Raw genomic sequence first — 24295 nt, 5'->3', positions numbered from 1 at the left:
TGCTGAACAATAACTCGCTAACCAGTAACTCTTCATAACCAATAAACTCTCTGTTACCATCAACACCACCTCTTTATATATGTGCCTGGCAAGATTTCCAGAAAGATACATTACAAAAAAAAAATACTACCTTCGTGAAAATTCTAGAGTGCCTAATACATAGATTATAATGTACAGAATATTCTCCATCGTTCTCGTCACCTATTACCATTCTGGAAGTTGCAGTGTGTTTCATGGATAACAAATGGATTACAAATTATATATACAGGTAAGAATGAATTATATACAGGTTCTTACATTAATGGAACTTATATAAATGTCTATATACAGTGCATGATTCATGAGATAACCTCACAGTGATATGCACTGGCCAGCATCTCGGTAGGTGTGCTAGGTACCAAATGATGAACCCAACCTAGCACACAAGAGCGAAACACTGGCAACCAGGAATGAGTTAGCTGGAAAATTTATAATGTCCAATAACGGACCATTTATATTGGTATTATAACCTCACAAACAACACGATCATATCGTATGTACATATCATGTAATAATAATAATAATAATAATAATAATAATAATAATAATAATAATAATAATAATAATAATAACAATAATAATAATAAATGGATGTAGCACTTCCTAATTATACCTTACAAGTAATAATAATAATAATAATAATAATAATAATAATAATAATAATAAGACTTCTGTGTCAAGTCTTGAAGGAATTTTTTCCTCGGTCATCCTCGGCCTTTCTTCCCTGTTTCCTTCCAGCAGATTGGTAAGAAAGGTATTGTGTCGCAAGATGTGGCCTGTGAATTTAGCTTTGTATCATTAACATCATGATCATATTATTATTATTATTATTATTATTATTATTATTATTATTCAAACTCAATATTTGCATTAGTTACCCATGGGTGAGAGTATTCGGGAGATAGTGGGTTCGAACCCCATCTATCCTATCCGACCTCTCTTGGTCAACTCTTGTTCCTTTCCGACCCTGACGCTGTAGGTTTGTGAGGGCTGGGGAGTCTTTCATTTTCACGATCTTCGTTGTCCTCGCCTTCCTTTTCATTTTTCAAAGTGTCGTGTCCCTTCCATTTTCCCCCCCTCTGATTAGTGTTATATAGAGGATATGTGCCTAGTTGTACTTCCTCTTTAAACAATAATCACCACCACCATCACGCAGCTTGACAGATTTGGAGGCAGACTTAATATGCTCTAAAATTTGGAGAGTGATGACTAGGGTTCAGATGTTAATAATGAACATGTCAATGTAATTCAACAGAGACAAGATTTATTGTATTCATTAGGTGGCCAAATTAATAAAATTGTTGTTATTATTATTATTGTTATTATTTCAATCAAATATCATCAATACAGATCAAAAATGATATATATCACAGGTAATGTTTAGGAAATGTCGTATTTTATTCCCTGTCTTCCATTTTGGGTATGTAATTAAGCTCAAATTGGATGTTTCTGAGCATATTTAACCTTATTCTATAGGGCTTTAAATGCATATCTCAGTAGTTTTATCATATTGGTCATATTTCGGTCATTCCAGTTGTTTAAAATTGTATTTTGGTTGTATTTTGCACTGAAAAATGTACTGTACAATATACTCTCGATTGTCCGAGCTAATGACCAGGGTGAATGACACTGATATTCGGAAAACTCGGATAATCCAAAAGCATGTGTTTATTTCAAGAAAAAAGTCTTCTATAATATTTTTAAATACAGTACCATATGCAGTAGGCTATAATACCTTTATAGAGATAACTCACGCACATTATTGTCCTCTGAAGAAGTCTGTAATGGTTCTCGGCTTTTGGCTGTTCATCTGCTTCCTTACCTCGAGATGTATCTTGCATGCAACAATAATGTCACCAAATTCAAACGCCCTTTGTCCCATATAATCCAACAGGGGATCTGTACACTATAGAGCCACAGAATGAGAAACACTTTCATCACTTTCTTTTTCTTCAACCTCAATTAAATTGTCAAATTCAAATGTATTCAATTTCAGTTACAGTATTTTTAATAAGGAGAAAATGTGCACGGTTAATCCGTGAACCGGATAATCCGCCCCTGGATAATCGAGAGTATATTGTACTTTGAATGTTATGTCTGATGTTGCTTGTGTAAATGTGTTTGTGGCATTGTGACAAAACTTGAAGCCTGGGCCTCAAAGCTGAATAGTTGACACGTATTGTATCTCGTCTGAGTTTACATCACTAGTTTTAGAATACCTCCTTTTCGAGTAAGACTTGTAGTGCGGGTGTTTATGTCCACTGTAATGTGGAACATAACACATGTTATGAGACAAGGAAATATCATAATGGGTTATCTTCTTATATGTCTTAGCTCTTATAGCTCATGACCACTTCAGGTAGTGGCTAAATTACCTTTCTTCATCATCATCATCATCATCACTTGCCTATGCAACCATTTTTCCCTGTCCTCAGCTCATTTCATTTCATAATAAGAACCATAGTAGAGACTCTGTGTCAAGTCTTGAAGGAATTTTTTCCTCGGTCATCCTCGGCCTTTCTTCCCTGTTTCCTTCCAACAGATTGGTAAGAAAGGTATTGTGTCGCAAGATGTGGCCTGTGAATTTGGCTTTGTATCATTAACATCAGTTCTCTCTTCCCTCTAATTTCTTCTAGAACACTTTTGTTTGTTCTCTTTTCAATCCATTTAATCTTTAACATTCGTTTCCACACCCACATCTCAAACGCTTCCAGTCATTTCCAATCCTGATCTCTGAGTATCCAAGATTCACAGTTGTACAATAGCACACTCCATACAAAAGAAATCACAAATTTCTTCCTAATTCCAAAATCTAAATTTGCACTGATTAAAAGATTTCTCTTATTACTAAATGCTTGTTTGGCAAGTGCTATTCACCTTTTGATCTCTTTGCTTCACCTGTTGTCATTGGTGATCAGGCTTCCTAGATAAGGGGAACTGGTGACTTGTTCCACTATCTTGTCAATAAGCTTGATGTTCTTGTGAATTTGTTCAGGATGTTTACTCACAACTAATATTCTGGTCTTCTTGAGATTAATGTTTAAGCATGAAACTGACAATGCTGATGACAATACATTCAGCATCTTAAACAACTCTTTTTTGGAGTCTCCTACAGTTTCTATGTCATCTGCAAATCAAATGCATTGGATATGGTGCCCATTTACGTTTACTCCTTCTGTATTTGCCTTAAACTTATTTATGACTCCTTCAATGAATACATAAAAAAGGTATTGTGAGAGAGAGCAGCCCTGCCTAACACATTTCCTGATTTTTGCTGTCTGGATACTTCCTCTGATATTTATCGTCGTGGTCTCTCCTTCATAGATTCGCAATATCAGCCTCCTGTCTTTCTAGTCCGAACCTGTAGCTTTAAGTATTTTAAACAGTTTGTCCCAACTCACGTTATCGAAAGCCTTTTCAATATCTACAAACACTAGATAGGCTTTCCTATTCATCTCCAGCCTCCTTTCTAATATTGTTCGGAGAGTTAAGATGGCTTCTCTTCTTCCCATCCCTGTCCCAAAGCTGAACTGGTCCTGATCAGTTTGTAAATTTAATTGTTATTTGTCTTGTTTTTATTATTGATTGTAGTACTTTGGATGTATGAGAGAGCAGGGTTATGGTTCTATGATCGGAACTTTCTACTTTACTTCCCTTCTTTGGTATCATAACTGTTTTGCTTTTGATGAAGTCTTCTGGAATTTCACCTTCATCATAGCATCTGCATATCATGGCAAATAGAAGTTCTTTCAATTTCTCTCCCAGCAGTTCTCCAGGTATGCTATCTGGACTGGTAGCTTTTTTTCATGTAATTGCTGAAATGCTGATTCAAACTCCCTCCTTGTTATTGTAGGACCTTTATCATCTTCCTCTACTTCATATTCTGGTTCAATACACCTTAGATCATTCAGCAAATTTCCTCCTTCATACAGTTGTTCAAGGTATTCCTTCGACCATGTACTGATGTCATCATTATCTATTAATATTTTCCCATTTTTATCTCTTACTACAGAGCTTTTTGCTTTAGGTTTCTGGTTTAATATTTTAATGTTCCTACACGCTCTGTCTGTCTTTCCATCAACTATATCTTTTCTGATATTCTTAGTTACCTCGACCATCCACGCTTCTTTCGCTCTTCAGCACAGAGTTGTGATTTGATTTTTTACTTTTCTGTGTTGTTCTTGGCTTTCTGACATGTTCCCTCCTCCTGTACTGACTTCTCTCCTCTATTAGATACAATATTTCTCTGGTAATCCACGTTTTTCTTGGTTCCAGTCTTCTTGTTCCCAATGTTTCATGAGCTACACCTAGCAAACCTTTTATAGTATCCCATTCCAATTCTTCATTTCCTTTTGTTAATTCATTTGTGTTTTGTACATAAACATCCATAGTTTGATGGTCTTTTAACTTGGCTAAATCTCAGTGATCGATTCTTTTCAGCTGGATGCTGCATTTGGCCATGACTAGGCAAGGGTCACTGTCAATCTCTGCCCCAGGATACCTGTGATTTGTTTTGACTTGATTGCAATATCTCCTCTTGACAAGGATATAGTCATTTTGATAATGGGCAGTGTCACCTGGGGCTTTCCAAGTGTATCTCCTGTGTAATGGCATGTCAAATAACGTGTTTGTCACAATCATATGTACTTATCGCAGAAATCTAGTAACATCTCCCCTTGTTTGTTCCTGACACCTAGACCAAACTTCCCAATTGCTTCTTGGTCTGGTTGCATTCCAACAATAGCATTGAAAAATCCTGTGATTATGGCATTATCTCATTCCTTTGTCAGATTCCATATTTCATCAATGTTCTCATAACTTCTTCTATTTCTTCATCCGAGCTGTTTGATGTTTGAAAGTACACTTGAACAATAATCATATTCCTGGAATTTGTTTTGATTGTTGTAACTAAAATCCTCTCATTTATGTGATAGGTGTTCATCACATTTCTTGCCCAGTTACGAACTAATTAGCAGTTCTGCTCCATTACTGCCTCCAGTTGTACTACCACTATAGATCATTCTAAAGTCATCGCTGTAGAAATCACCATTTCCTGGCCATCTTATTTCACATAGACCCAGAATATCTAGTTCTCTTTCATTCATGACAATTTTAGCTTCTTCCATTTATCCTGCTTCCAGCAGCGTTCTCACATTCCACGTTCCAATTTTCATTGCCTCGTATCTTCGCCCGATGGATCTTGGGTTCTGTGCCTCATGATTAGTAAATGATACATCTTGCTGTGACATTGTGGTTGCTTAACTTGGGCTTAAGTAGTCCGGTTGTTTCCCGTTGCCTTCTGCACGTAATTTAAGCCGCCCCTGACCTGGGGAATAGACACCTTCTGTAGCCACCCCTAACCTGGAGAACAGACGCTACAAGGATTGTTTTTTGTGGTTTACTCCACTAGGTTCTTCTGTTCTTCAGCCGTTGGGAGTGAGATTCCTCTCCACCTTCAAGACCGTTGACCAGATTTCACCTGTAACCCTGACAACAGGCATTTACAAGGTGCTACCTACCAGGCCAACTGGACCAAGGTTTTTTAAATAGATGTTATTCCTCTATCACTCGCTCTTTGTCCTGACTTGTGACAGGCAGAACCTGGCTTCCCAAAACAATGGGTCCAGGTTGGTGGGGTTCTTAAACATTTCAACAAGGATAGTTTTCAAAGCTTCATAGTTACGTTAACGGAAATAGAGCTGATACCTAAAGTAAGTGCAATGAAAGTGTTAAATTAAGAAATTGTGTTCAAGAGTTCAGAGAGGAATACTTCTCTACCAAAGGAAAAATCCTGTTCTGCAAAGTGTGTGAAGTTAAAGTAATTGCAATAAAGTGTTTTAATGTCCAGTAGCATAGCGACACTTCTAGACACAAAAATGCTGAGATGAATGAGGAATAAGTGGTAGGCCTATGTATTTTTTCTTTCTGCATTTTATTTCATTGAATTATGCGCCCACGGTGACTGTCGGCACATTCTCAATTCTGATAACTTATGCGACTTTCATTGATTTGCAGGAGCAGCGATGCGGTCTCTGTCACGGTATAAGACTGGAATATTAATTAAAAATATCTTCGATACTGACCACAGTTTAATAATCGATAATAAATTTATGATAGAGATTAGTGAAACTAATTTGAAATAACTAGTAAATAAATTAATTGAAGTAGTACAATAAGACTGTGTAATGAATTGTAGACTTATAATGATTTGTAGACTATCTTTAACATGAAACGACTAGTGGCAAAAATCATTTGTTGGAAACACATACGTTTGGTCATATTTTCAATTCTTTGGGACATATTTAGCTATTTTAAAGGATAAGCCTCTGTGGCTCAGGCAGCAGCACATCAGCCTCTCACCACTGGGTTCTGTGGTTCAAATTCCGGTCACTCCATGTGAGATTTGTGCTGAACAAAGTGGAGGCGGGACAGGTTTTTCTCCAGGTACTCCGCTTTTCCCTGTCATCTTTCATTCCAGCAGGACTCTCCAATATCATTTCATTTCGTCTGTCAGTCATTAATCATTGCCCCAGAAGAGTGCAACAGGCTTTGCAACTGGCACAATTCCTATCCTCACTGCAAGATGGGGGCTTCATTCATTCCATCCCTGACCTGGTCAACGACTGGAAAACAGGTTGTAGGTTTTCTTTTCTTCTTCATTTAGCTATTTTTAAGAGCATTTTTGGAAGGTTTTCAGGTCTTCAACATCCGAACCCTAGTGATGACCCGTCCCAAGACCATAAAATAAAGCAGTAGAGAAGGCTATCTTCCTTAAATTATGACTGTTCTGTTAGGATTAGTCCACAGCAGTACCTGTTTTTGATGAATTGTTGTTTGTTATCATCATTCATTATTATGTATATGATTTGTAATGTTAATATTTTGTATGTTTCAGAGAAATGGAAGAAAGAATGATAAAAATGCAAAAATCTAAACAGGAAATGGATGAATTCAATCGGGCAAGAGAAGAGTTCAAACAAAAAGAGAAGCGAGAGATTGAGGAAGAAAACAGGTAAAATTTGTATATTGCTCCTTTTATTACTTGGAAATGATTCAGGGGTGGTTATTGCAAACCACCCTCAGTATGACTGAATCATAGCTGTCAACCTTTGAACTGATACTGTGTTTTAGGTCCCCTAAAACAACAGTTACCATGGTTAATCTCATTTGTTGTGGAGTTTATTCCTTTGATTTGATCTTATAATCAAAAATACATTCTTAAAAAAAAGAGACAGTCACAGAATAACAAGGTACAGTTGGGATGGCCAGTATAGAACATTGATTGACTATGTAATCACGAATAAAGATGGTGGCAGGTACATCACAGATGTAAAGTCATCCCTAGTGAAAGCATGGACAGTGACCACAGACTGTTGATAGTAGACTTCAAACATAAGACTAATGAAACGCAGAAAATTATTATGAAAAAACCAAGGGTTAAAACTTGGAAGTTGCAAGAAGTCCAAATAAAGGAAGAATACAAACTAGGGATTCAACAGAGTTTGCCGAAGGGTGAAGTAACCAGCGTTAATGAAGAGTGGAAGGCCTTCAAAGACATCTTTGTGGGAGAAGCCAAAAACCTATGTAAAGTTACAAGTTCTATCAAAAGATAAAAGGAGACACCATGGTGGAATGATAGAGTGAAAACAGCGGTGAAAGAAAGAAACCAAATAAAGAAGGCACTGGACAAGGAAAAACAAAAACAGGGACAAGAATGAAATGAACAAGAAATACAAAGAATTCAAGGAGTATACAGGAACAAGAAACTTGCTGTAAAGAACATTGTAAGGGAAGAAAAAGACAAGAAATGGAATGAGTTTGCAGACAAACTGGAAGAAGACAGTAGAGGAAATATGAAATTGCTATACAGAGTAGTGAAAACCAAGCGAAGGGATCAAGAGACCATAAAAGCAATAGAATGTGATGATAGAACTCTGGCACAAGAAGAGGGAGAAATTAAACAAGAACTCAAGATCTATTTTGAAAAGCTGCTGAATGGAGATACAGAAAACATAACAACGCTTAGAGGAGAGCCAAGTCGAGAAACCACAACTGAACCACCAATTACATAGCTTGAGGTTGAAAATGCGCTCAAGAGCATGAAGAAAGAAAAGGCAGTGGGCATAGATGAACTGAGTGCAGATATGCTGAAAGCAGCAGGAATTCCAGGAATCCAGTGGCTCTACAGACTGCTCAACAAGATATAGGAGGAAAATACTATTCCTGAGGACAACAAGATGGGCATCATTGTACCTCTGTTCAAGAAAGGAAGCCGACAAAAATGTACGAATTACCGTGGTATCACACTACTGTCTCATGTCCTGAAAATATTGGAAAAAATAATAGAGACCAGAATCAGAGATATTGTTGAACCAATTTTGGCAGAAGAACAGTATGGTTTCAGACCAGGAAGGTGAACTACAGACCTTATATTTGCAATTAGGATGCTAATGGAAAAATACTGGAAAGAATTTCAAGTGCGAGACAGCCTCATAGACAGTGAAAATGTATAGTGGGAATAGAAGCTGTATTCAAGTAGGATGGGGTTTGTCGGACTGGTTTGAAACAAAGAGAGGAGTGCAGCAGGGCAGCTCAATGTCATCACTTCTATTTATTATTGTAATCGATGTAGTAATGAAATCTATTAAAAGGAAAGAACATGGAGATATCAAAGCCTTCACATTTGCAGATGATGTTGCGATCTGGAGTGACTCAGAAGAGGAATTGGGAGAGAGAATGCAAAGCTGGAATGAGGAGTTTAAGAAATATCATTTAAACATCAGCAAGACCAAGACAGTGGTGATGAAAGTGTATTCGGAAGGAGCAGAACCAATAGTCATGTTAAATGAAGCCCAACTATACACCGTTCCAGTTTTCAAATACTTGGGTAGCGTTATGTCAAATGACAATCTAGCAAAACATGAGGTGAACAATCGAATCAATAAGGCAACACAATTTTACCACCAGGTAACACACCTGCTGTGGGATGAGCAGATACCCATGAAAACAAAAATGACATTGTACAAGTCCTATTATACACCAATTCTAGCCCTGAAGATGGTTTTCCGTGGTTTCCCATTTTCACACCAGGCAAATGCTGGGGCTGTACCTTAATTAAGGCCACGGCCGCTCCCTTCCAACTCCTAGGTCTTTCCTATCCCATCGTCGCCATAAGACCTATCTGTGTCGGAGCGACGTAAAGCCCCTAGCAAAAAAAAAACACCAATTCTTACATACAGTCTCGAAACCACAACATTGACCAATAGAGATAATTCCAAACTTCAGGCAGCTGAAATGAAATTCCTATGCACTATGATCCAGAAAACCAGGAAAGACGAGATTAGGAATGAGAAAATTAGAGAAGAAGTAGGAATAGATGATTCTCTCCTCAATAAGATTCAGATATCAAGACTGAAGTGGTTTGGTCACATGAAGAGGATGCCAGTAAACAGAACTGCAAGGAAGGAATTTGACAGAAAAGTAGAAGGAAGACGACCCATGGGAAGGCCACGAAGGAAATGGATAGATTTAGTTAAGAACGATGTACTGCTGAGAGGTCATGATTGGAACAGTTTGGTGGAGAAAGAATGGTACAAGGACAGGATGGGATGGAGGAGGCTCATATACCACACTCAGGAAACTGGAGATGGTTTAGAATGATGATGATGATTTGATTAGTAATGTTAACAATGACTGGTGGGTGTGCATTGTCTCTCTCTAGCTCCTTTACTGTAGAATTCCTTCCATCTTGCACCCAGGAAATTGGCAATTCCAAGACAACATCAATCAATCAACCAATCAATCAGTCAGTCAATCAATCAATTCAATCAATCAGTTCAATCAGTCACCTGCATTTAGTCTGTCACCGATGTGGTAGATTCCCTATCAACTGTTTACCTCATTTATTTATAATTGTTTACCTAGCTCTTTCTTAAATATTTTCTATGAACTTGGTAATATATCAAACATTTCCCTTGATAATTTATTCCAGTCCCTTAATCCATGTCCTATAAATGATGATTTGCCCCAATTTGTCCTCTTGAATTCCAACTGTATCTTCATATTATGATCTTTGCTACTTTTAAAAGCTCCACTCAAGCTTGTTCTTCTACGTACGTCATTCCACCCCAGCTCATCACTGACAACTCGAAACATACCACATAATTAAGAACTAATATTTGGTTTAATGATCCATCCAACCAGTACACTTCACTTTACATTTTACAAGTGAGAATGCACTTAATTTTAAAGTATTTTATGCTTTCTTTTGTACATGTTTCGTCTTTTATTTACGTCTACTTCAGCCATACTGTCTCAAAAATGATTTTATCTAATTAAAATACAGAATTATTACTGTTGAGTAATTTAAAATTGATGAATCCGTGTCCTTTCTAGAATATTTAAAAATAAACTAAAATCAATATACTCTGTTTTTCTATAATACTGTCCACCACTTTCTTAGAAAAGTTCTTTTACATGTTAAAATTTGATTCATAGCATTATCATACAGTTAATGTTTCTTGAGGTTTGACATAGCTTCAGTGCACTGAATGTGGTGGAAGTTAAGCTTTGGCCTTGAAAATGGGAGAATAGGATCTTATTACCATATTTCTTAATTCGTCAACTGGAGAATACTGAAGATTTCAATCTGATAAAATTCAAGAGAGAAGGTCTGGAAAGAAAAAGAATAAAATATTTTAGGGGATTGAACATTCGGAAATAAGAAAAGTGAGTTTTTGTTACGATTGCAAAACAGAAACTTACCCTCAAATTGATGTTTCTAAATTGCAATAGTCGAGTATCTCGTCTCCTTACTCCCAAGTCTTCCCAGTCCAAAGTTTGCAACATTTTAAAAACACTACTCCTTTTTCGGAGTGGTCAATTTCCATTTGCAAAAAAATTGTTTTGAAAAAAGAAATTTGAGACATTCTGCTTAGAGGAGAATGAAATTTAAATGAAATGGCGTATGGCTTTCAGTGCCGGGAGTGTCCGAGGACAAGTTCGGCTCGCCAGATAAGGTCTTCTGATTTGACGCCGTAGGCGAGCTGCGTGTCGTGATGAGGATGGAATGAGGATGAAGACGACACATACACCCAGCCCCCAGGCCAGCGAAATTAACCAGTTATGGTTAAAATTCCCGACCCTGTCAGGAATCAAACCCAGGACCCCTGTGACCAAAGGCCAGCATGCTAACCATTTAGCCATGGAGCCGGCTTAGAGGAGAATAAGAGTGATAAAGATGATCACATATAGGTTTCCTATCACAAACAGAAAGATGGGGCTGATGACCTTCGATGTTAGGCCCCTTAAAACAACAAGCATCATCATCATCAGCAAACAGAAAGATATGCTGTAATGGAATACATTTCACTCTGGTGAAAAGGAAGTTGGTGAATGTTTAAATATTAACATCTTTTGTGTCATAATGAGTACATAACATCATTCCACAATCTGGTAGAAGAGAGAAAACTGTGTGTTCAGAGACTGGACCTAAAAAATGCAGATTAACACTCAACTCAAAGAACTTAGCTCAAGGAAGTTAAGAGAAATGCTAAGGAAAAAAATAGTATAGCAAATGGTGTGCATTAAGAACTCATGGTAAGGGAGCCATCCTCTATCAGGAATACACACTAGCTAACTGATGGATCGACACCCTAAATGGACTCTCCGGCTCAAGAGTGGAAAGCCGCGCTGAAAATGCAATACAAGGTGGTTCCTGTACGTGCTCTCCCTGGACGTAGTTGGGATGGAGTCCACTGCAGACTGCAGTGAGCCTGGAAGCCTAGCTCATGTTCTTGGTTCATGTCCACAGGGGGACTTGCTGAGGAACGTTAGGCACTACAGAATAAGATCTAGAATTACAGTAGCATTCTCCCAGAAAGGTTACGAGGTACATGAAAAGGTGGCATGTGTTGTTGACAGTGGAAGCAACTGGAGAATAGATATGTTGGAGTTGACCAAGAAAAGGACTTAGCATGTATTCTGGACCCCACCATTAGATGTGAGGTCGACTCAAGTCAACCAGCAGAGGTAGATACGGAGAAGCGAGCCATATATGAACCAACCATCAGCTACTTCAAAGAATCATACATCATCTGTATAAGGGTTGTAGGACTTTTCATCAGGACAAGAAGAACCATATCAAAATTCTTAGTTGAGTTCTTCAAAAGTGTGAGCATTCCCAAGAATCTGTACCGTGACTTAGCCGTCTTGGCCATTAAAGGCTCCACCCAAATTGTTAGAAATCACCACTAGAGAACTACATACGAGAAGGACTAACTCCAGAAAACTCTTCATCGTTAAACATGCATTCAGTATTCAAATTGAATGGTATACTTTGTCGGATTTAGGAAGCCTATCATTGTAGGAAGTACAAATAAATTTCCCATTACAATTGATGATGACGATGACTGTACCGGGAGGTACACCTCAATGCCGCACATTCAAATAAGTGCCTTAATGAACTCCTCTATCGAACAAAAGTGGAAACTACTACAACAGGAACTTTTTAATCAGAAGATGTCACCACTGAAAAATTAAGTAATTGTTTTGTTGTGAAGTTTCCTAAACTGAGTGAATTTCTCCTTGTTTTGTTTGCTATTCATCAAGAAGTTTGGACGGTTTTCTACAGATGACACTACTAAAACCTATGATCATACACCCTGGTGCAAGGTGGAAGAACTTAGGGAAAGAACTTATAATTTAAAGAAGTTTTGTATTTCTAGGGTGTCCCATAACTGATCTATGTTCATTTATTTTTGGGTTAGCAATACTTCCTTTTCTTTCCGCCAGTTTTGGACTAGCCAATCAGGAAATTTTGTGATTAATTTTCAACCAATCCTGCATTTCTTGTTCACTTTGTGTTAGCCAGTAAAAATTAAGAGGGTGTGTCCTGATTTCTTGAATGATCTCGAACTAGGCAAATTTAATGTTCGCCTGTTTATCAAAAACATGTCCTTTTGGGATGAATTTAACCTTCCCTGAAGGTTTATAAACTGCGGCTTATCACGTTTCCTGGCCAATTGATCGTCGTCTTACTGAGTGTGTGTGTTTAAGCAGGAGGCCTCTTTCGTTGACAGCTAGAACATCTACAAGGTAATGGCCACATAATTCCATCTTCTTGCTTCTGAGCGGAAGGTCCGAATCTTTAACTATGTAACCTACTTTTCTAAAATGTAACTTTTCTCTTTCGGCTAATGTAAACACTTCATAAAATATTTAATTGTAAATTGGGGATAGAGAGTGAGTTACCCTCTCGAGTTCCCCTTCATCTTGGTTTGAGGTGTCTGTGATTTTGCAACCTTTGTTATGGATTACAGTAATTTCTATGTGAGTCACCTCAGTAGTTTGGGAATAGCCCCTGTTTCATCGGCCTAGAGCCCGGTAGGTTTTTAAGTTTACATTATCTTGGAGCGCAGTGTACGCCTCCATTCCTTTTGTGTTTGGGCCAGTTATTTGACCTGTTCTTTCTCCATGAAGGCCCCATAGGTTGGGTATTAAATACCTCTGTATAAAATTATTTTCAAATTGTAAGTTGTGCCTTGAGAGGCCAGTGAGTGTAAGTTGATGTCGCCTTGACTAGGCTTGGAAAACTGAGAGCCTTTTAGCTCTTTTTCAAAGTTTTGTAACTGTAAAGTGTGCCTCTGGGAGGCTATATATTGTGATTTAAGGAGCAAGTGCTCTTGAATTAGGTGATTTCTGTCCCTAACTAAACTATTCCACTTCCATTCGTAAAACTGTAAAACTAGGGGCTTGAAGCCCAGAATCTGTAAAAATCACTAATCTTGGACTTTCCTAGTCTTGTTTCAAGATTGTTTTTGTACATGATATGTTAAGTTCACTAAGTGAAAATTGTTAATTTGTTGTTTTCTGAAAAAATATAACCTTCAGTTCAAGTTTTAAATTAATTTTGATATTGTAGATAGAACCATTCACCCAAGCACCTTCTTTAACCTCTTTCTGCTCCCCGGGTAAACCCGGAACAATGATGATGAAAAAAAATTAAATGGCGCATGGCTTTTAGTGCTAGGAGCGTCCGAGGACATGTTCGGCTCGCCAGGTGCAGGTCTTTTTGTTTGACACCTGTAGGCGACCCACGCATCGTGATGAGGATGAAATGATGATGAAGATGACACATACACCCAGCCCCCGTGCCAGCGAAATTAACCAATAATGGTTACAATTCCCGACCCTGCCAAGAATCGAACCCGGGACACCTGTGAGCAAAGGCCAGCACACTAACCATTTAGCCATGGAGCCGGACATGATGATGATGATGATGATGATGATGATGATGATGATGATATTGAGCAAGTCATTATAACAATCCAGGAGGAGGGAAAGTAAATAAAAGAAAAAGACTCTCTGCCAATAGCACTAGTATTTTGTAAAGAATGCAGAGGTTGTCTGATACCATTCCCTTGTTTTCCAGAGCTATGTTCATAGATATCAGCTTGCAGGGGCATGTTCTCTGGGGAATCTAGGGATTTGGAGATGGACCAATAGGAATTAGTGAAAAATTAAAGAAAGCTCATTATGTTTTATTTGATTAAATTAACACGTGTTTTTTCTGTTAGTGACTGGAGAGAGTTTGATGTTCTGATCAACGTTCTGTACCTATTCCTGTCATAAATTTCACTGGGAGCAATGTCCAATTCTTGAGGGTGTTTTGTGACGAATCTTGCCCGCTTGGCATTAGTCGCTTTCCCTCTAGAGATGGTGTGGAAGATTCTGTAGGTGAGCCTCTGATTGTCCATTCTCGTGACATGACCATAGAAGTTCAATCTCCTCTTCCTCATAGATGTTCTAATGCTGTCCAATTGTTGGTACAGTTTGTCATTAAATTATTTGGTACATTCTGATTTAGTGTGGGTGGAATATTGTGTTTTAGGCCTTTATTTAGTAAAGTCATCTCCTCCTAATTAAAATCTACTGTATACCTGTCATGTTAATTACAGGACGTTGAATATCCTTTCTTATAGCTGATGTAGAACGTGTGAAGTGAATTATGTAATAAAACTTCAAAGTGACTTGTAAGTGTTTTTATTCTTTCATTAAGAGTTATTTTAATTTTTTAGCCAACATAGGACTACTTAGTCAGGTTTATGGAAGTTTTTCTTCTTTTTGTCAGCCTAATACTGTTTTATCCTTTCTGAACGCAATTTTATTTCTGCTTCTGGAATCACTCTTCCTATTTTCTGCTTGTTGATTTTTGTCTATAGTCTAGTGTGTTTATTTCTTAATATTTTGAGTGTATTGGTTTTGTATTTTAAATCTTCTATTGTAATATGCAACTCTCTCATGTCTTTTTTAAGTTCTGTGATCCATCTAATATTATTCTTACTCTTCCATAATTTTTCTATTATTTTTCTACTGATTCTATTTTCTGGTGACCGTATTAGATGGCCTGAGAATGATATTTGTTTCTTTTTAATTTTGCTAGTCACAGGTTCTATTTCTTTATAAACTGTCTCATTAGAAGCTAGTCTCCAGACTCCGTTTACTTGATAATTTTTATTTAAACAGGTCTTCACTATTCTCCTTTCTAACTTGAGTACTCTATCTATTGCAACTGTGTTTGTTGTTTTGAATAGTGTTTCACTTGCATATGTAATTTGTGGCTGGGTGATTGTTTGGTAGTGTTTCAATTTGGTTGCTATTGAGAGACACTTTTTATTATGTGTATTCTTTGTAACATGCTGTGCTGTAACCAGTTTATCTCTTCTGTTTTGCCATGCTGGTTTCTCATTCAGGTTATATGTGATTATATCACCTAATTTAAATTTTTCTACAATTTTTTTATTTCTTGGTCTCCCAGCTTAATTATGTTTGCAAGCGGAAGTTGAGTTAGCATAATTTCTGTTTTTTTCAAATGAAATTTTCAAACCAGTATTTGGAGCTATTCTCTGTAAAGATTTTAGTTGTTGTTTTGTTTCCTGAATATCACTGGCCAGAAGAGCTAGATCAGCAGCAAATCCTAGACAGTTCAAATGTGTGTTATCCTTCTGGGTTCCAATTTTTTTTATTTTTCGAGTTGTTCTTGTACCATTCCCTCATAACGTACTCTAGTGCACAGTTAAAAAGAAGAGGTGACAATCCGTCACCCTGTCTTAAACCAGTTGTTACCAAGAATGGTTCAGAAAGTTCTCCTCCGAACTTAATTTTAGAAATGGTATTAGTTAGAGTAAGTTCAATCAATTTGATTAGCTTTGAGTGAAGTCCAAAATGTCTTAAAATTTTTAATAATGATGGTCTGTGGATAGAGTCATAAGCTTTCTTGAAATCTATAAATGTTATTGAAAGGGGCTTGTTTTGTTTTCTGTAATATGCCATGACTAGCTTCAAAGTTATTATTTGTTCAGAGCAGCTTCTCCAAGGTCTGAAGCCTCCCTGGTATTCACCTAACTCTTGATCAAGTTGTTCTTTAATCCGATTATATAGTATCTTAGAGAAAATCTTATATGTGCAGTCAAGGATGAAAATACCTCTATAGTTGTCTGGATTATTTCTTTCACCTTTCTTATGAATTGGATTAATTATAGCTGTTGTCCATTGTTCTGGGATTTTTTCTGATATTTTTCTGATATCCAACTCTTCTGTAATATCATATGGAGGGATGTCTGAGTTGCACTGCAGCATATTTCCATATCTCTGCAAAAACCTGGCCTTCTCCACACGCTTTGTAGTTCTTCATTTCTTTAAGCACTGTTTCAACTTCTTTTGCTGTAGGTGGGTTTATACGTAGGTGGTTTGAAAAGTTCTCGGAATGTACTACAATTAAGTATCTTACCTCGGTGGAACTGCTTTTATTTTTCAACATAGTCTCTCTGTAGACTAATGCATTTGGTCCAGCGATGTTCCAATGCCTTGATCCCATCTCGAAAATGAGATTCCTCCAGGCCTGCAAAATACCTCTCCAATTCGGCTGTCAGTTCTTCCCTTGTAGAAAATCTCCGTCCACCGAGGAAAATTTTTTGGGGAATAGATGAAAATCTGATGGTGCCAAATCAGGTGAATAAGGTGAATGTGGCAACAATTTGTACCCCAGTTCATGAAGTTTTGCCATGGCAATAACACTTGTGTGTGGCGGAGCGTTGTCCTGATGAAAGATGACCTTTTTCCTTGACAAACCAGGCCTTGTTTCGCATATCTTTTCCTGTAGTTGGTCTAGGAGGTTTGCATAGTATTGCCCCGTAATTGTTTGGCCAGTAGGAAGATAATCTATCAGCAGAATGCTTTTTGCATCCCAGAAAACTGAGGCCATGACTTTCCGGCCGAACGCACTGCCTTTGCTTTCTTTGGTGGTGGTGAATCAGCATGTTTCCACTGCTTTGACTGCTGTTTTGTCTCTGGGGTATAGTAGTAGACCCAAGTTTCATCTGTAGTCGCAAACTGGCGCAAAAAATCTTGTTGGTTGCACTGAAAACGGGCCAGACTTTGTTCGGACTTTTCCAATCTGGTGCGTTTATTGTCCAATGTCAAGAGCCGCAGCACCCATCTTGCGGATAATTTTTTCATACCCAATTCTTCGGTTAAAATATAATATACCCGTTCAGAAGACATCCCTACAGTTTAGCAATCTCCCGCACTTTCAGTCGACGATCCTCCATGACCATTTTATGCACTTTTGCGATAAATTCTGGGGTCATAACACTTTTTGGCCGTCCATTACGCGGATCATCATCCAAGCTCTCCCAACCAAATTTAAACTCGCTGGTCCACTTGGCAACAGTTGAAAATGAAGGAGCAGAGTCCCCCAGTGTGTTCTGAAATTCGGCGTGAATTTCCTTTGCTTTCATAACTTTTTTTACAAAGTATTTAATCACTGCTCGAATCTCAGCTTTTTCCATTGTCACAAATCACTACACGGGAACAACAACAAAGAGTCATCACTACCACACTCCTGCAGCTAGAGCACTGACGCGCCACTTGTTCACTCACAAAGGATGTGTGATTATTGCGCGGGAACCTCCTTGCTCTAGCACTGACATCTAGCGGTGATTCCGAGAACTTTTCAAACCGTCCTCGTATTTTCTGGTTTTGTTTTTATCACGGTATGTGTATCAATTAATAAGAGCTTTCCAGATTCATCACTGTTCAAAGGCTTGTTAAATGCTTCCACCACGATTTCTGTGTTTTCCTTATTGTTATGCGCTATTTTTCCATCTGTATTTTCCAACAATAAAGTGGGGGGGTTGTATTTTTGCAGTTGTTTACCAAAGGCTTTGTAATAATCTCCAGAATTGGTTTCATAATAATTTTCCTCAATAGAGTTGATTAAATCTTTTTGATATTTTCTCTTAATTCTTCTAATAATTTGGGTAAACTCTTCTTCCATTCTTGAGGTTCATGGCGTTTTCTTCAGTTTTGTGAGCTTGAAATTTCAACCAAGCTTGATGTTGTTTTTTTTTTTTTTTTTTCATGTACTCTATCATAATCAGAGGTCCACCAGGCATGTCTTTTCCTTTGATTTAATGGAGCTAGATCTAGGTCATCAAAATTGCCTGTTAGTCTTGTAATTCCTGTTCTTTGCCGATACTGAGCATTCTGGATTAAGTGATTATATTTAATATTACTTTGATTTTCTTAATCTGAAATGATTTATGCTAGATAAATTCTTTGTATGAATTATTACAGTAATAAATGTCTATGGTTCATGTTTGTGGGTTACTGTAGTCACGTCCTCGTTCGTGAACCATGGGCAACGGCTGAGTGGCCTAGTAAGTGGTCCTGAGAGTCGGGATACCAGTTGTTATGGAATAGGAGTGGGCATCTCGGACATATTCTGAGTCGTGGCCCTCCTTGTGCTCAGGCGGCTTGGACTATGTGCAGGTAGGGCAGCATCCTGCTTCATGAATTTACCGAGCTCAGAACACTTTAAGCAAGCCTCGGACCTATGGGAGTAATGGAGTCCCACTCCCATTTGACAGGCGAGGGACTCCTTGGAAACAACTTGGCGAACAAAACGGAATTTGATGGGGAGCTATCAATATTAATGGGGCTTATGGAAGAAAGAAGGTAGAACTGGCTTAGTCAGCAAAGAGGATGCATCTGGATGTGCTAGGAGTAAGTGATATTCGGGTAAGGAGAGATAATGAGGAAGAGATAGGAGATTATAAAGTGTACTTTATGGGTGTTAGAAAGGGAAGGGCAGAGTCTGGGGTAGGGCTCTTTATCAGGAATACCATTGCACGCAACATAGTTTCTGTTAGGCACGTAAATAAGCGAATGATGTGGGTAGATTTGTCAGTGGGAGGAATTAGGACAAGAATTGTGTCCGTGTATTCACCATGTGAGGGTGCAGATGAGGATGAAGTTGACAAGTTTTATGAAGCATTGAGTGACATCGTGGTCAGGGTGAACAGCAAGGATAGAATAGTGCTAATGGGCGATTTCAATGCAAGAGTTGGGAATAGAACTGAAGGATACGAAAGGGTGATTGGTAAATGTGGGGAAGATATGGAAGCTAATGGGAATGGGAAGCGTTTGCTGGACTTCTGTGCTAGTATGGGTTTAGCTATTACGAATACATTCTTCAAGCATAAGGCTATTCACCGCTACACATGGGAGGCTAGGGGTACCAGATCCATAATAGACTATATCTTAACAGACTTTGAATTCAGGAAATCTGTTAGGAATGTACGAGTTTTTTGCGGATTTTTCGATGATACAGACCCCTATCTGATCTGTAGTGAACTAAGTATCTCTAGGCCTAGGGTAGAGAAAGTGAAATTTGTCTGCAAACGAATAAGGGTAGAAAGTCTCCAGGACGAGGAAATTAGACAGAAGTACATGGATATGATTAGTGAGAAGTTTCGAACAGTAGACAGTAAGCAGGTTCAGGATATAGAAAGTGAATGGGTGGCATACAGGGATGCTGTAATAGAAACAGCAAGGGAATGCCTAGGAACAACTGTGTGTAAAGATGGGAAATGGCGAACATCTTGGTGGAAGGATGAAGTGAGAGCAGCCTGTAAATGTAAAAAGAAGGCTTATCAGAAAGGCTCCAAACAAGGGCCAAGGCAGACAGGGATTGGTACGTAAATGAAAGAAACAGAGCGAAACAAATAGTTGTTGAATCCAAAAAGAAGTCATGGGAAGATTTTGGTAATAACCTGGAAAGGCTAGGTCAAGCAGCAGGGAAACCTTTCTGGACAGTAATAAAGAATCTTAGGAAGGGAGGGAAAAAGGAAATGAACAGTGTTTTGAGTAATTCAGGTGAACTCATAATAGATCCCAGGGAATCACTAAAGAGATGGAGGGAATATTTTGAACATCTTCTCAATGTAAAAGGAAATCATCCTGGTTGGTGTTGCAAACAGCCAAGCTCATGGGGAGGAGGAAAAGGTTGTTGGTGAAATTATGCTTGAGGAAGTGGAAGGGATAGTAAATAAACTCCATTGTCATAAGGCAGCAGGAATAGATGAAATTAGACCTGAAATGGTGAAGTACAGTGGGAAGGCAGGGATGAAATGGCTTCATAGAGTAGTAAAATTAGCGTGGAGTGTTGGTAAGGTACCTTCAGATTGGACAAAAGCAGTAATTGCACCTATCTATAAGCAAGGGAACAGGAAGGATTGCAACAACTATCGAGGTATCTCATTGATTAGTATACCATTCAAAGTAAGGTGCAATGAGTATGGTATGAAAATTAGCCTCTCGAAGACTAAGTTGATGTCAGTAGGTAAGAAATTCAACAGAATCGAATGTCATATTGGTGATACAAAGCTAGAACAGGTCGATAATTTCAAGTATTTAGGTTGTGTGTTCTCCCAGGATGGTAATATAGTAAGAGAGATTGAATCAAGGTGTAGTAAAGCTAATGCAGTGAGCTCGCAGTTGCGATCAACAGTATTCTGTAAGAAGTTCTGTAAGAAGAAAGTCAGCTCCCAGACGAAACTATCTTTACATCGGTCTGTTTTCAGACCAACTTTGCTTTACGGGAGCGAAAGCTGGGTGGACTCAGGATATCTTATTCATAAATTAGAAGTAACAGACATGAAAGTAGCGAGAATGATTGCTGGTACAAACAGGTGGGAACAATGGCAAGAGGGTACTAGGAATGAGGAGATAAAGGCTAATTTAGGAATGAACTCGATGGATGAAGCTGTACGCATAAACCGGCTGCGGTGGTGGGGTCACGTGAGGCGAACGGAGGAGGATAGGTTACGTAGGAGAATAATGGACTCTGTTATGGGGGGTAAGAGAAGTAGAGGGAGACCAAGACGACGATGGTTAGACACGAAGAGGTATAGAACTGAATGAGGCCACAACACTAGTTGCAAATCGAGGATTGTGGCGACGTTTAGTAAATTCTCAGAGGCTTGCAGACTGAACACTGAAAGGCATAACAGTCTATAATGAGAGAGAGAGAGAGAGAGAGAGAGAGAGAGAGAGAGAGAGAGAGAGAGAGAGAGAGAGAGAGAGAGAGAGAGAGAGAGAGAGAGTGTGTGTGTGTGTGTGTGTGTGTGTGTGTGTGTGTGTGTGTGTGTGTGTGTGTGTGTGTGTGTGTGTGTGTGTGTGTGTGTGTGTGTGTGTGTGTGTGTGTGTGTGTGTGTGTGTGTGTGTGTGTGTGTGTGTGTGTGTGTGTGTGTGTGTGTGTGTGTGTGTGTGTGTGTGTGTGTGTGTGTGTGTGTGTGTGTGTGTGTGTGTGTGTGTGTGTGTGTGTGTGTGTGTGTGTGTGTGTAATAAATGTCTGACTGTTTTTTTTCTTGGAAGGGAAATTCAGAGTACTGAAATATGTTTGTAAAAACTGTTGAAATTAAAAGTGAAATCCATTAACGTGGTTAAAAAGCCTGCTACATTCTTCCGCGCCAGGGATAGAGTACCAGTCAAAAGGAGCTGCATTTAGGGACATAAGTATGAAACCTTTAAAACAGAGACAAATGAATAAGCCTACAACAACATATTTCAGAAAATTTCATTTTCATTGTTTAATAATTATTTTCTTCTGCTAACTTTTGAAAATTAAATCAGTAACTTATAATGTGAGGATCCGATATAACATGACGTATTTGCTTACTCCCTGTCACGAATGATATAACAGCATTTTGTTCCCATTCTGAGTTTCATTTCTGAACATTGACTCAAACAAATTTTCCATGCCGACCTTGTTCTCTTTGACTGTTCGCACTGTCCATCTCTGTAGTGTAATGCTTAGCACCATCAGCTGGCATCCTCGGGGGTACTGGCTCGATGTCAGGTACTGCCAGAAATTTAAGAATGGCAGGAGGGCTGATATGTGCTTAAAAGTGTCCATGCGACTCACCTTCATTGGTGGGGGGTATCTGAAAAGACCTGCACCACCTCAAGGTGAGGACACAGATTTATTTAACTGTTCGCACTAAACGACTTAGAAAATTCCTGAGAGTTAGAGGGTTGGAGGGAATTTTTTTTTTTTTTTCAAATACACATCCAAACATAATTTTCTTAATTGATGTAGGGAAAAAAATCTAAAACTTAGATCTCTGAGAATAGACTTTACTTCCTTTGTAAAACTAGTTGACTGAAATAACAAAAGGTTTAGTGCATAGCTGAGAAGAATATGGCTGATTTATGCTCTCTGAGTTCTAATTGCAATTTGTTTATGATCTGCCATGGTCTATCATATGTCTGTGCAATAAGCTTATATGAACAAGAAAATCATTAATTATGCTGAGAATGTGGTTCAAGAGAGCCTCTGCCTTTATGTCAGAACTTATATCTGTTTACCTTTACCATTACCTATTACTTACCAAAAAATGGTATTACTTACAACAGAAGTTTCATCTATGACATAAGAAGACTTTAGAATTCTTTATTTCATGGGCGATAACTGTACCCACACTTTTTAAAAAAATAATTAAATCATTCTGAATATCTGTGAGCTTGCATCCGGGAGATAGTGGGTTCGAATCCCACTATCGGCAGCCCTGAAAATGGTTTTCCGTGGTTTCCCATTTTCACACCAGGCAAATGCTGGGGCTGTACCTTAATTAAGGCCACGGCCGCTTCCTTCCAACTCCTAAGCCTTTCCTATCCCATCGTCGCCATAAGACCTATCTGTGTCGGTGCGACGTAAATCTCCTAGCAAAAAAAAAAATAAATAAAAATAAAGAATTTTGTTAACAAATTGTCAAGTCAATAAGTAACCAAATATGAAATTCATTACTTGCAAATTTGTCATTCTTGTCATGACGAAAAGGCAAGCTCTTGCTTTCCTGGAGAACATACAGCCAGCCTAAAATGTGGAAGTATGGCCCTTTCTTTTCACTTCAGCATTGTACTGCTCTATTGAAATCCAGTACTGAGTATTCAAAAACATTCAATTCTTAGAGTTTTTCTGAATATTTAAGTTGCTTTTCACATGTTATATGATTACAAGAATGGTGTGCTTTGTAGATATTCTTTAAATATTCCTAGCTGTTTTTATTCTTGAAAAGAGAAGAAGACAAGATCAGCAAAGTAGTTTATTCAACATCTTATAACCACATCACCACAATTCACTTTCATAAATAAAATATTTTTGACACTTTGGGAGTGGCGACCCCATCGTTATAACAGCCTATATACGATTCATTCATCACCATCCCTGACCCGGTCAAAGACTGGAAAACAGGTTGTAGGTAGGTTTCTTTTCAATTAAAATATTTTTGACAATTTTTAATGTTTGTTTTTATGTTTAGTAGGGGGTCTCTGAGATCCTATTTTAATTACACCTCTCTTCTCAGAAATATTTGAAGTCTGGAATCCCTTAACTCGAGTTTGTTGGTAATGCAAGTTTGATTCCATATGCAACATAATAATGCACTCAGAACACTATGCAGCTCGATCTAGTCATGGACATACACTGCGATGGGAGTATTTAGTTGTACATACTAAGCTCCTGTAGCTTGTGTACATCTTAACCTAATTGTAAGAGCATAAATTATGTAAAATAAATGCAAATACACACACACTGGCGACAATAGTAAATCACTATTTTGTATAAATCACTGGAAAGGATAACATATTATACACATATATATAATATACAGGGTGAAGCGAAATTCGCGCGCTCGGGCGTCGCAGCGCGACTCCTCACTTGACAGCAATAAAAAAATGTCTCTCACAAAAGTTCGTCCTGCGAGTATATCCGGCAGAAAAGGAACGTTGAAGAGTGGCAATCTGGCAACACTGTAACCACATGTAGGGTAACTACCTCTGTCAGCACATGTTAGTTGTGCTGTGCAGTTGGTGCAGTGTATAGAGTTTTGTGTTAGCATGCAGGAGGTCGAGG

The 24295-nt window shown here is 38.3% G+C and overlaps 1 protein-coding gene across 1 annotated transcript in view; it reads left to right on the top strand.

Moving 5' to 3' along the window:
• Nucleotides 1-24295, top strand: part of LOC136861115 (meiosis-specific nuclear structural protein 1) — a 162240-nt gene that overhangs the window by 93322 nt on the left and 44623 nt on the right. Inside the window, exon 6 of the mRNA XM_068228024.1 lies at nucleotides 6935-7051. Within this exon, the coding sequence (XP_068084125.1) occupies nucleotides 6935-7051 (117 nt within the window). The remainder of the gene's footprint in view (nucleotides 1-6934; nucleotides 7052-24295) is intronic.

The sequence above is a fragment of the Anabrus simplex genome, chromosome 1 (genome assembly GCF_040414725.1).
Source record: "Anabrus simplex isolate iqAnaSimp1 chromosome 1, ASM4041472v1, whole genome shotgun sequence".
Lineage (NCBI taxonomy): Eukaryota > Metazoa > Arthropoda > Insecta > Orthoptera > Tettigoniidae > Anabrus > Anabrus simplex.
The sequence above is the reverse complement of the archived record's forward strand: the minus strand, read 5'-3'. Positions and strand labels throughout refer to the sequence as shown.